This window comes from Lepidochelys kempii, chromosome 1 (assembly GCF_965140265.1).
Source record: "Lepidochelys kempii isolate rLepKem1 chromosome 1, rLepKem1.hap2, whole genome shotgun sequence".
NCBI lineage: Eukaryota > Metazoa > Chordata > Testudines > Cheloniidae > Lepidochelys > Lepidochelys kempii.
The window spans coordinates 265,117,786-265,131,521 of NC_133256.1; the positions used below are offsets into that span (position 1 = coordinate 265,117,786).

The 13,736-nt window shown below is 43.0% G+C and overlaps 1 protein-coding gene across 11 annotated transcripts in view; it reads left to right on the top strand.

Annotated features, from left to right (window-relative positions):
• The window catches only part of ANKS1B (ankyrin repeat and sterile alpha motif domain containing 1B), a 746,995-nt gene that overhangs the window by 97,379 nt on the left and 635,880 nt on the right, over nucleotides 1–13,736 (top strand). For all 11 annotated transcript variants that reach the window (XM_073327431.1, XM_073327436.1, XM_073327427.1 and 8 more), the window contains exon 2: nucleotides 3,679–3,759. In XM_073327431.1, coding sequence (XP_073183532.1) covers nucleotides 3,679–3,759 — 81 coding nt within the window. The remainder of the gene's footprint in view (nucleotides 1–3,678; nucleotides 3,760–13,736) is intronic.

A 13,736-nucleotide genomic window follows, 5' to 3' on the forward strand; every position in this document is an offset into this window, starting at 1 on the left:
GAAACAATTTTTGTTCTTTGATTTGTCTAGAGGCTCAGCCTAAGTACAACCATCAGTGACAAATTAGTGGATATGTCATCTTTAGAAGAAAGGAATTAGCATCTAATAATGTTTCTTTTGTCAATTTTTTAATATGCCAAAATGCCTTTCAATTCTTCCTTCTTCAGGAAGCTGAAATTAACTTTTTAATTGAAGGGTCCAGAGATAAAGGTGACTCTTACAGCTGCAAGTTGCTCTCATGACATATTGAGTAACATTTTCAAAGTGGCTGGAGTTCCTATTATTGGACACACAGTGAGAATCTCTGGGTAAAAAAGTATAGACATAGTGCTTTGTATGTATAATGTTAGAACATAGGAAAATTGAAATACAGCTTTATAATTCTTGAAAGACACCAAGAAATAGATTTTGCTTCGTAATAACTTCCAAGAAGACATTTGAAGTCTGAACCTGCAAGGGGCTGAGTGTCCTCAATTTCTATTGATTTCAGTGGGAGGTGAGGTATTTAGCACTTCATAGAATCAAACTGTCCATAATGTACGGTGCTATTTATATAGAATGGCTATAATATTCTTCTTGGAAAAATACAATTATTTATAATTCTGAACTAACTAATCATTCAGGCACAAGTAGTAAAAAAAGATTGAAATATGGAAATAGGTAATCTCTAGAGAACAAATACAGACCTTAATATAAGAGTATTTTTAAAAAATCTATTAGACACATCTGGCCATTTCTACAGCCATGTCTGGTGACTTTGGTCATAGCAAACTATAGTAAAAGCAGAATTTGTTTTTTTAACTGAATTGCTTCAGACCATTTTCTTTGAAAACACAGCACATAATTCCCTAAGGAAGTAAAGGAAGAATATTGTTTGTCTGTGAAGGCTGAAAATTATGTTCATACTCGGTATGAATCAGGACAGCTGCTTAATTCTCATAATTCCATGCACTGAAAGTTAAAACATTAATTTCTTAAAAGTCCATATTAGATAAAGTAATATAGTACTAAATGCTTCCACAATTTAAAGGGACATATTTTGAAATTTAATCAATTAAAAATGAATTGAAAATACTTTCAGGTGCTGCATTGATTTTTGTAGTTTTACAATCATATTTTCCTACTTTAAAAAAAAGGTTCTTCTTCACGTCGATTCCAATTAGGTGTGCGCGCGCCGCGTGCATGGTTGTCGGATACTTTTTCCCTGAGCAGCTCCCGTCGGGTCAGCCAGGGAGCCCCCTGGAGTGGCACCCTCATAGTGCTCAATATATGACCCTGCCAACCTGACCCCCCTTTGGTTCCTTCTTACCATCCGTGGTGGCTTGGATACCACTCGTCCACAAGGTTCTCCTCAAGAATCCTCCTCAAGGTTCCTCCTCAAGGTTCTCCTCAAGATCCGCAGGGACAAGGCAGAGGTAATTCTGCTTGCTCCAGCGTGGCCGCGCCAACATTGGTATACCACACTTCTGGACATGTCAGGCAGCACCACAATTGCGCTGCCACTCCTTCCCGATCTGATTAGACAGGACCACGGCCACCTGCTTTACCCAGACCTCCAGTCCCTGCACCTCACGGCATGGAAGCATGGTTAAATGCAAGGGAGCTCCAGTGCACGGAATCGGTGAGGGAGATGCTCCTTGGTAGCAGGAAACCTTCCACCAGGGCCACCTACCTGGCCAAATGGAAACGGTTTTCATGCTGTTGTAATCTCAGTCAAGTATCTCCACTCCAGGCATCTATATTGTTCATCCTGGACTACCTCCTACACCTGAAGTGGCAAGGCCTGACCGGATCGTCTATCCAGGTGCACCCTGTGGCCATCTCAGCATTCCACCCTGGAGAGTTGGGCTGTTCAGTCTTGACCAGTCCTATGGTGGGCCATTTCCTTAAGGGCCTGGAATGCTTATACCCTCAGTTTTGCCCACCGGTACCGACTTGGGACCTCAATCTGGTCCTAGGTAGGTGATATTGGAGCCCCATTTGAGCTGCTTGCTACATGTTCCTGTCTGTATCTCTTGTGGAAGGTAGTCTTTCTGGTGGCAATCACATCGGCCAGGAGGGTATTGGAGCCAAAAGCATTAACCTCCAACCTCCCCGTACACAGTCTTCCAAAAGGACAGGTACAACTCAGGCCGCACCTAGCTTTTCTCCCCAAGGTAGTATCCCAATTCCACCTCCGCCAAGACATTTTTCTACCCATTTTCTTCCCCAAGCCTTATGCAAATGCACAGGAGCAGAAGTTTCACTCTTTAGATGTGCGCAGGGCATTAGCATTCTACACTGAGTGCACAAAGTCAAATCAGCTGTTTGTTGCAGTGGTGGACTGGATGAAGGGGCTTCTAGTGTCCTCACAGTGCATCTCTTCCTGGATTATGGATTGTATCCATTCCTGCTATGACCTTGCCAAGGTTTCAGCCCTGGCTATAATGGCCCACTCGACAAGGGCTCAGGCCTCTTCCACCGCTTTCCTGGCCCAGATACCCATCCAAGAGATCTGCAGAGCAGCGACCTGGTCCTTGGTGCATACCTTTGCTACCCACTATGCCATCACACAGCATGCTAGAGATGATGCAGCTCCCAGTAGAGCAGTGCTCCAGTCAGTGATTCCTTAACTTCGATCCCACCCCCGTGGGAGTCACCTAATTGGAATCGATATGAACAATCACTCGAAGAAGAAAAAACGGTTACTCACCTTCTTGTAACTGTTGTTCTTCGAGAGGTGTTGTTCACGTCCATTCCAATACCCACCTTTCTTCCCCTCTGTCGGAGTATCTGGCAAGAAGGAACCAAAGGGGGGTTAGGTCGGCAGGGTCATATATTGAGCGCTACAAGGGCGCCACTCGAGGGGGCTTCCTGACCGACCCGACGGGAGCTGCTAAGGGAAAAAGTTTCTGATGACCGTGCATGCAGTGCGTGCACACCTAATTGGAATGGACGTGAACAACACCTCTCGAAGAACAACAGTTACAAGAAGGTGAATAACCGTCTTTTTTTTTGCCATGTTGTTTTGTGAATAACCGAGGTAATCAACAGGGTAACTGATTGTAAAGGACAAATAATGAAGCTGATGATACAAAAATTACTGTCAAATGCATAATGTTAGCATGCTTAATAAATAGAGAAAATATTTTTCACCGATCTTTCAGTTATATAATCTGAGCAGTTATTTGTCAAAACAAGAAGTACATATAATGGGCAGAATGTGATTTTTAAATTGACAGTATCTCTTTAAAGGAGGTTATTGACAACAACTAATTTCACACTAATATAAAATAGGAGTAATTGAACTGAAGTCAACAAAGTTATACTGGTGAAAAACTGGTGTATATGTAATCACAATGTATCTCAACATATTCAGTAGAGAATTCCAAGTAACAGAACCTTATTGCTGGAAGAAGAGATCTGACTGAAATTACAAAATAGTCATTAATCGTTAAGAATTGCCCTACATGAAGTTCAAGATTGTTATAAGATAAACATACGCAAAATGATTTTTATAAATGACTTTATCATCAATATGTCACTTTCCACATACAAGGCATTTCTAGATAATTTGTGCCCGATAAATTAGCCACTTACATTGCAGGATCTTTACATTCGTATTATAATTTTGCCTATCTTCAAACATTTTGGTTTGCCATTACGAACAGTAATTTTACAATTGTGTTTTATTTGCAGCATCTGGCGAGGCCCAAATATAAACTGCACAGACAGTTCGGGTTACACTGCTTTACACCATGCAGCTTTAAATGGACACAAGTAAGTGCCATGTGCCCAATATTTACGGCCATATTTCTCTGGGTAAATTTATAGCATGTAGCATAACACTGACTTCTTCTTTGAGTATTGTCCCTATGGGTTCCATTTCAGGTGTTCATGTACCCCATGTGACTTTGATCAGAGAATTTTGGTAGCAGTCCCCAGTGTTCCCTCTAATTTTTCCCATGTGTGGAATGAATTTTGTTATGTGCACCAATATGGAGGTGATGTGTGACACATCACCTCCATATTGGTGCACATAACTAAATTCATGTGGTGGGATGGGGCTCAAGCCTGGGGCAGAAGGTTGGGGTGTGGGGGGGCAGAGGGGGAGGGAGAGGGCTCCGGCTCGGGGTGTGGGCTCTGGGGTGAGGCCGTGGATGAGGTACTCAGGACTAGGGCAGAGAGTTGGGGGGTGGGGCGGGTTGCAGGCTCTGGGGTGGGGCCAGGGATGAGGGGTTCAGGGGTGGGGCAAAGGGTTGGGGTGTGGCGGGGGTGAGGGCTCCAGCTGGAGGTGCAGGCTCTGGGGTGGAACTGGAGAATAGGGGTTTGGAGTGCACTGGGGCTCTCTGGGGCTATGGTGGGGAGAAAGGACTCCCCTTAGCTCTCTGTTCCCACAGCAGCACCTGGGCTCGGGGGGAGAAGCACCTCTCCCCCAGCTGCAGCAGGTCCAGGCTTAGCTGAGTTGGGGCCAAGGTAGGGGCGCCTGTCCCCCAGCCGCAGCAGGTTTGGGGCTGAGCTGAGTCAGGGCTGGGGGAGAGGGCAGGGCGCCGTGGCAGTTCTGGGGCTTGCGGGGAGGCATCTCTCCCCACCGCAGCCCTGAGCACCTGCGTGATGCTTAATAAGTAGCTGCTCAGCCGTGCAGCTTAGAGGGAACTTAGGCAGTGCCCATTTGGTCTGCACCTGTACCCTAGCTAGCCTCATGCCCCATATCAAGTGTATATAAGGCAGTGTCAGACGAACTGCCCTCAGTTCCTTCTCAATAGCTTCAGCCTCAGATGGAGCAACTTTCATTGTGCACTTCTTTACAAGTTTGCTTTTAGAGCTAGTTTTTTCCTATAATTTAGTAATTATATATTAGCCTCCTTAGTTTTATTTTTTGTTACTGTTTGCGGGGATTTTTTCCAAGACAACTTCCATCTCCCTCCCATGCCTCCCCTTTTTTGAAGTCACCCCCTCTAACTTGCTGAGGGGTTTCTCCTTCTTCTTTTGAAGGAAAGAATGATGTAGATAAGGCTTGGTTGGGTTATGCCTGGATCCCAAGGTTTTAAGGATTGCCTAAGTTACCAGGAGTGGGTATTACACCACCAACCAGGGACCTTCAAAGATCCAGTGTGGTTAATGGAGACTTTCTTGAGGCTGAAGGGTTGCTAGTGGCAGAATTCCACAGGGCCTTGACATCACACAGGTCGGACCCGAGAGAGACCTGGGAGGGCAACGTCCAGTCAGTAACATATACTCTAAGGGATCCACCCCCAGGGAAGTCCTCCAAGATGGTTAGACTGACCACTAGACCATGGGAAATCCAGGGGGCAAGTTGGTTGGGCTCGGACATGAGACCACCAGTAAAACAACCAGTTATTTCAAGCAACTGAAATAGGACCTGCAGAATGGGGGGCTGGCCACTACTCCATGGCCGAGTTCACCCCAAGTTAGGAAAGATTCTGTCAATGCCAGCCCAGTAACTTGCTAATCCTGGGGGCAGGCAGAGTACATCAAGACAGATGCCATCTTATGGAATGTGAATACATCCAGGACTGGACTGCAGAAACCCACCTATTGAAAAGGATTCTCCCCAAGTTGATGGTGCCAGTGATGGTCCAGAGGAAGGGAGTTCAAGGACTCTTGGACTCCACCTGTAGTCAGACAGTGGTCAGTGCACCAAGCCTCCTTAGTATGGGATGATGGTACTCATAAAGGTTTGATTCATCTATAGTGTATACATGGCAATGTGAAAGCTTACCGCAACCAATGTTTACAACTGACCGCGGGGACACATACCAAGGTTATAACCGTAGCTCTGGCTGAGAAATTGGCCTACCCTATAATCATAGGCTGGGATTGGGCATTTTTGGCAAGTCATTAACAAACAGGCCCACCGAGTGAACAGGAGTCCAGATTGGTCATTGCAGAACGAACCCCAAAGCCTGGTAAACCTTGGAAAGTTGGAAGACCCGAAGGAGGGCACATCACAAGCAACAAGGTCATAAACCCTGTAGGGAAGTAAGAAAGGAAGAGGTAATCAACTTTTAGGGTAGAAGGTTTGTGGAGGAACAGAGGAGTGATCCTATACTTAGAGAAAAGGAGGCATTAGCGATTAAGTGGGCCATGGATTCCCTCAGGTATTTCCTGCTAGGCAGTCCCTTCTCCTTGATCATTGATCATGTTCCTCTATGCTGGCTCCATACTATGAAAGATCTGAACCTGCATATAATGTGGTGGTGTCTTATGCTACAGTCCAACGGCATCAGGGTGAAACACCAGGTGAGACAGGACCACATTAGAGTCAATTTTTTTTCTGCGGGAAATAGTAGACGGAGGTGACCTGCCTCAAGATTGTCCTTACAACTTGAGGAGTGGGATAGGTGAGCTGGCATGCCTTCACCTATTGAGGAGGAAGCTAACAAGCTCTTCAAAGAAGGAAGCCAATGAGCTCTTCTGGGTCCAGGCAGCACTAACCAGGCACACCTGCAGGGCTTACTTGGCCTTAAAAAAAGGAAAACCTGTCACAGAAAGGGGTGACAACTAGGGGAAGACTCAGAGACTGCTGGTTCTTCTTTGAGTGATTGCTCATGTCCATTCCATTGTAGGTGTGTGTGCTCATCACATGCACTGGCGCTGGAAGTTTTTTCCCTCAGTGGTATCTGTAGCTACCAAAAGGAGGAGGGGTGTTTCAGGATGGACTCTAACCCTGATCAGGACAATAAAAAGCCTGCCAACAAGCTGGGCCCCAAAAGGTGAATGAGAAACTGCCCAAGAGACTGAGCACTCTTTTTTTTCCTTTTTCCTTTCTTTGCTTTGATCCCCTCATCCTTGGGGAAGGGGGAAAGACCTTTATTTTGTCTAGCTTTACTCTTGTATACCCCAAGCAAGGGAAGGACTCTGTGAGTGTCAGAGAAGGGAAGCAATCCAAACTGTGGTCTGGTGGGAACTCAAGGGGTCTCCACCGATCACAGGGACAATTGTAAGACTTCCTAAAGACAGGCACTCTGCTCTGCTCACAGGACTCACTCAGCTACAGCCTCTAGACTTGTTACAAGTATGGGGAGCTGAAGAGTGCCCACAAGTGGTAGCTGGCCAGGAGAAGAATGTCAGGCAGCACTGGAGGAACAGACACAAGGGGCTTTTGCCAAAGGCCCAATGATGGGTCTCGGTGGGTGACTCCATTTTGTTTCTTTGCTCCAGACGCGAGTTTGGTTGGAGAAGAAATTTGGGCTGGACCCCCATAGGTACTATGCATTGTGTGTATCATGTGAAAAAGTTCTGGGGGTGCTCCTGCCCTTATCTGGGGTCTTCCAGAATTAGACCTCTTTGCCGCTGCCTCAGTAGGAAGTGTTGGAAATTTTGTTCAAGAGGGGGCTTGGGTCATCACCCAAAGGGCTAGTCTATACTAGAAGCACTCCATCGGTGCAGCTGCACTACTTACATGTGCCTGGTGAAGACACTCTGTGCTGACAGGAGAGAGCTCTCCTTTGGTATAATTACTCCACCTTCACTAGACGCAGAAGCTATGTTGTCAGGAGAGCCTCTCCCACCGACATAGCAAAGATGTGCACAGTGCTTAGGTTGCTGTAACTTGTCTCTCAGTGGGGTGGCTTTTTCACACCTCTGAGCTACGTAAGTTATATTGATTAAGTGGTAGTGTAGACATGGCCAGACTCTGTTAGAGTTCATTTAGAGGTAATTACAGCTTCCCATTCTGTGGTCAAAGGACTCTCAATCTTTGCTCACCCTACCACTTCTTGATTTACCAAACCTTCATCAAACCTTCTACTACATCTTAGACAACTGACCCTGACATGGGATTTAAGCTTGTTCCTCAGTGCCCTGATGAGACTTCCTTTTGAACCGGTGGATCCCTTCTACACCTCTATAAGAAAACTGCATTCGTAGTGGCTATTATATCTGGTAGGAGAATTAGGAGCTTTAATGACTGACCCTCTCTACACCACCTATTGTAAAGAAAACACCCTCCCTTTTTACCTAAGGTCACTACATAGTTCCACATTAACCAGGTCACTCAGCTGTTGGTTTTCTACCTCAAACCTCACCAAACTAAAGATGAAGCTTCTCTTCATATCCTAAATATCAAAAGAGCATTAGCCCTTTATTTGGAAAGGACTAAACTCTTTCGGGCCTCCCTCAGATTGTTTGTCTCTTTCACACATAGAGTTAGTGGAGCTCCTGTCTTGACTCAGAGACTTTCTAAGTGGTTCTCTCAATATATCCTCTCTTGTTGCAAAGCCACTAATATCCAATCCCCTCCTTGGGTATCAGCCCAAACCACTAGATCACAGTCTATCTCTACAGCCCTATCAAAGAATGTTTCAACTGCAGAAATATGCAAAGCTGCGACATAGGCTTTGGTTCACACCTTTTCTAAATATTATGTTCTAGTTCACACCAGGGCATTTGTTGCCTGTGGTTCTGCAGTTTCCAGATAGTCTTAGATCTGTCTCCGAAGCCCCTACCTCCTAGAGGGTCTGTTTGGGAGTCATCTGAAGTGGAGCACCAGTAGGGGCAATACTTTAAGAAGAGATTACTTACCTGGTACAGTAACTGGAATTCTTTGAGATGTTTGTCCCTATGGATGCTCCACCACCTACCCTCCTTTCCCTCTGCTTCACTGTCTTTGCCTTGTGGACTTCGCAGGAAAGAAATAACTGAGGACAGTTTGTCCGATACTGCCCTATATATCTTTAGTATGGGGTACAAATATAGCAAGGGCACATGTGCAGACTGAATAGACACTCTACCAAAAGTCTCAAATCAAAGGCACATGTGCACCTAAATGGAACACTCATTCTCAAAGAACTCCAGTTAATGTCCAAGGTAAGTAACCTCTCAGTCTTAACATGGGTGAAAACAGTCTAATAAATAGACTTAACAAAAATATTTGCATTAAACTCCTTTCCCAAGTGGCATATTTACAGAAGAATTTCTGAGACTATATGATTGGCATGGAAGAGACAGTATCATGCTCAAACAATTAGAACAGGAAAATGAGAGTCAGAATCAGAGTTCTGGATTCTGTTTTGATTGTTCCACTGTCTCTTGTTTGACTTTGAGCAAATCTCTTAGCCTCTCTGCCTTGATTACCCCATTTTTAAATTGGGGCTATTAATACTGTAATGTCTTTTCATGGTTTGAAGAAGAGTTGGACATCAAGACTGGAGATAAGGGCCTGATTCAAAGCCTATTGAAATTAATGGAAAGACTTGCACTGACTTCAGTGGGCTTTGGATCAGACCTAAATAAAACAACATAGACCCAGAATAATTGTATTCCTAAATCTATTTTATTCACAAATAGTTACACTCTTGGCTGCAGAAAGGTGAATTAAGATAGAAAAGACAGGGTATTTATTATGTGTGATTAATTGTGTTACACAAACCTGCCATTTCTCTAATATTACTTGTAGACTATATTCATCTTACAGCCCATAAGTGCTAATTTTATTTATAAATTTACAGACACAAGAGAAAATAATGCTAAGGTCAGCATTTTGAATCCTCCAAGCTTCACTCCTGGAGCTAGATCCAGAATAGTCAATTACTGTCATTTATCTCCCTGGAATTAGCCCAAAGTAATTAATGTAGTCCACTAAACTCTGTCTTTTTGAAAAAACAGAAACATCATGGGCCTTTTCTTATGATTTATTCCTTGTGCAACTGTGTATTCCCAGTTGTCAGAAGACTAAGGCTTAGCTTGCAAAAACTGCCCAGTTTTTTTAGTTTAGCTGTGAATATTTCAGAAAATATGGGAGTATTGAACACGAACCACCGCTTTGCTACTTTAAAAAGTGAAAATCTGAGCAGAAGCATAAATGTTTCTATGATATCCAGAACCAGCCATAGACTTCAGGCTAATCATAATAACATATTAGCATTCTCGAACATAAGGAGGATACGATGCCTCTTTAGGTCTGTTTACATTATCTATTTAGTTAATGTTTTCATATCTTACACTATTTTTTCTTTAAGAGATTAGGATATTACTTTCAAACACACTCATCGTTAGCCTAATTCTGCTTCCATTGAAGTCAAAGGCAGGTTTAGATAGGATTTTTTAAAAATAGGATTACAGCAAAAATGGCTAGAATTTGAAACTTGAAAGTTGGTATGGACATAAGGCACAATCCTATGGGGTATAAGTACCTCCTGACAGTTGCAGAGCATCCTCAACTCCGACTGACTTAAAAATCAATTCTAAGCATGCTTATTATAATTTGGTAAGAGTTAGGAACACCTAATGAAGCCTCAGTCTCCCCATCACCACTCTGAGAGATCACAGTGCACATTTATCCTGCCCATTTTGACAGGCAAGAGGACAGCTGCTTCCTTGAGTAAAGGGATGAGCAAAGCAGGTGCATCTGCTGGGAAAATGTATATGAGGGAATTTGTAAATATCACACTGGTAAACACAGGTTTTAAAATTGTTCAAAAACAATGTCTGTCTTATCATCGGGGACAGAAAACAAAACAAGAGTACAATTTTTCTGAAGATCCTGTGATTGGGTATTTGCATATTTGTTACATTCAATAGTATTTACCAAATATCCAGCTTTTACTATTCTTTTTAAAAAAGGAAATATCTCTCTGCGTTGTAACAAAAGAGCTGTCAAAATATAAACCTGTTAAAAACACTCTCCAGCCAAACAAAAAACAACCACCTGCAAGTGTGGAAATTAACTCTGCCCCGTTCCCATTCACCTCAATAAATTTGTTTGTGAAATTCACATGTAAATGAAAACAATTTACAGTAAAATTAACAACAGATGATGTCTTTTTTTCCCTTTTAATTTTAAATAGCAAAAGAAATGAAATGACAAAAGGTACATTAAAATGTTAGGGTTGCAAATTAAAATCACAAATAGTCAGAAAATTAAAAAATAGCATTTTCTATAGCAACATTAATTGGCTGTATTGCAGATATATTGCGTTGTCTGTTCCTGCCATTTTCTCGTTAAGCTTGTATGTTATAATAAATATATTACTATTTACTATAAAATATACAGGATGTACAGTGGAGCCCAATCAACATTGTTACTGGAGTCATAATTTTGACATTTTCTGATTGTTTGTGATTTTAAATATGAACCTTTAACATTGCTTTAATGTGGTTATTCACATTTATATAGAACATTTCTGTTAAACTCCTTTAAAGCTATTTTTTAGCTTTAGTCCATGACCTCTGATTCTTGTGTCCTATCAAAACAGCTTTTATCCTATCAGTTTCATGGCATCACAGTACATACTCTTCAAATGAGCTGTTAAAAAGACATCCATTCTTTACATTTTTGATAGATGTCTGTAGTAAGTTAAGGTTACCTTGGCACTCTTTGAAAGAGTAGAAGATCACAAAATGCGGAAGAGATGGCCAGCCCTCTGTGGAGATAGAGGCGGTTAGGGACTATTTAGAAAAGCTGGACGTGCACAAGTCCATGGGGCCGGACGAGTTGCATCCGAGAGTGCTGAAGGAATTGGCGGCTGTGATTGCAGAGCCACTGGCCATTATCTTTGAAAACTCGTGGCGAACCGGGGAAGTCCCGGATGACTGGAAAAAGGCTAATGTAGTGCCAATCTTTAAAAAAGGGAAGAAGGAAGATCCTGGGAACTACAGGCCAGTCAGCCTCACCTCAGTCCCTGGAAAAATCATGGAGCAGGTCCTCAAAGAATCAATCCTGAAGCACTTGCATGAGAGGAAAGTGATCAGGAACAGCCAGCATGGATTCACCAAGGGAAGGTCATGCCTGACTAATCTAATCGCCTTTTATGATGAGATTACTGGTTCTGTGGATGAAGGGAAAGCAGTGGATGTATTGTTTCTTAACTTTAGCAAAGCTTTTGACACGGTCTCCCATAGTATTCTTGTCAGCAAGTTAAGGAAGTATGGGCTGGATGAATGCACCATAAGGTGGGTAGAAAGCTGGCTAAATTGTCGGGCTCAACGGGTAGTGATCAATGGCTCCATGTCTAGTTGGCAGCCGGTATCAAGTGGAGTGCCCCAGGGGTCGGTCCTGGGGCCGGTTTTATTCAATATCTTCATAAATGATCTGGAGGATGGTGTGGATTGCACTCTCAGCAAATTTGCGGATGATACTAAACTGGGAGGAGTGGTAGATACGCTGGAGGGGAGGGATAGGATACAGAAGGACCTAGACCAATTGGAAGATTGGGCCAAAAGGAATCTGATGAGGTTCAATAAGGATAAGTGCAGGGTCCTGCACTTAGGACGGAAGAACCCAATGCACAGCTACAGACTAGGGACCGAATGGCTAGGCAGCAGTTCTGCAGAAAAGGACCTAGGGGTGACAGTGGACGAGAAACTGGATATGAGTCAGCAGTGTGCCCTTGTTGCCAAGAAGGCCAATGGCATTTTGGGATGTATAAGTAGGGGCATAGCGAGCAGATCGAGGGACGTGATCGTTCCCCTCTATTCGACATTGGTGAGGCCTCATCTGGAGTACTGTGTCCAGTTTTGGGCCCCACACTTCAAGAAGGATGTGGATAAATTGGAGAGAGTCCAGCGAAGGGCAACAAAAATGATTAGGGGACTGGAACACATGAGTTATGAGGAGAGGCTGAGGGAGCTGGGATTGTTTAGCCTGCAGAAGAGAAGAATGAGGGGGGATTTGATAGCTGCTTTCAACTACCTGAAAGGGGGTTCCAAAGAGGATGGCTCTAGACTGTTCTCAATGGTAGCAGATGACAGAACGAGGAGTAATGGTCTCAAGTTGCAGTGGGGGAGGTTTAGATTGGATATTAGGAAAAACTTTTTCACTAAGAGGGTGGTGAAACACTGGAATGCGTTACCTAGGGAGGTGGTAGAATCTCCTTCCTTAGAGGTTTTTAAGGTCAGGCTTGACAAAAGCCCTGGCTGGGATGATTTAACTGGGAATTGGTCCTGCTTTGAGCAGGGGGTTGGACTAGATGACCTTCTGGGGTCCCTTCCAACCCTGATATTCTATGATTCTATGATTCTATAACAAACAACCTTGAACATCAAAGACTATTTTAGTAAAAGAAGAAATGTTGGCCAGGACATAGAGGTTATTTACCACCGAATGAATAATGTGCTATGTTTGACCTCATAATCACTGCCCTATCCGTAGTAAACTCAGTGCTTTGTAAAGTGCTGTGGGGTACCTAGAAAGAAAAACGCCTTAAAATCAAATTCAGAACTATTCTAATTATACTTTTTTACCAGCTGATTCTATCACTTCTATCATTGTTCTATTCTGTACCTTTTATATCCCACCAATGATCTTTTTTTACTGCCAGTGTTCATCATTGTGTACTGCAGCCTACTAGTAGTCTAATATGTTATAATACGTTCCTTTAAGATGTCATTTATGGCCATCCAATATTTCTATTGTATGTCCTTATATTCTATTAGTTCTTGGTTATGTTTGTTCTCACTCCCAGGTCTTTTTATTGCTTAGTGTTCAGTTAAAAGTATACTCTTTAGGCAACTTTAACCCCCCTAGACTTCATTAATTTGTATCTGCCCAAACTGCAACTTCTGAGCTACCATGCTCATAAACACTCTAGCTTTCCCTGAATTTTGATTTCATTGTTCTACATCATTTGCTGATTCATCTGATTTGGAGAAAACAAAAGTATAAAATATGTATTTATTTACTACTCCATCTTAGTTGTATTTTGATCAAAATATTTTGTTTATAGAATAAATATTGGATCTAATCCCAATTGCTGCAGTACTCCATTCATTATCTTCTATGTTTTTTAACTTTT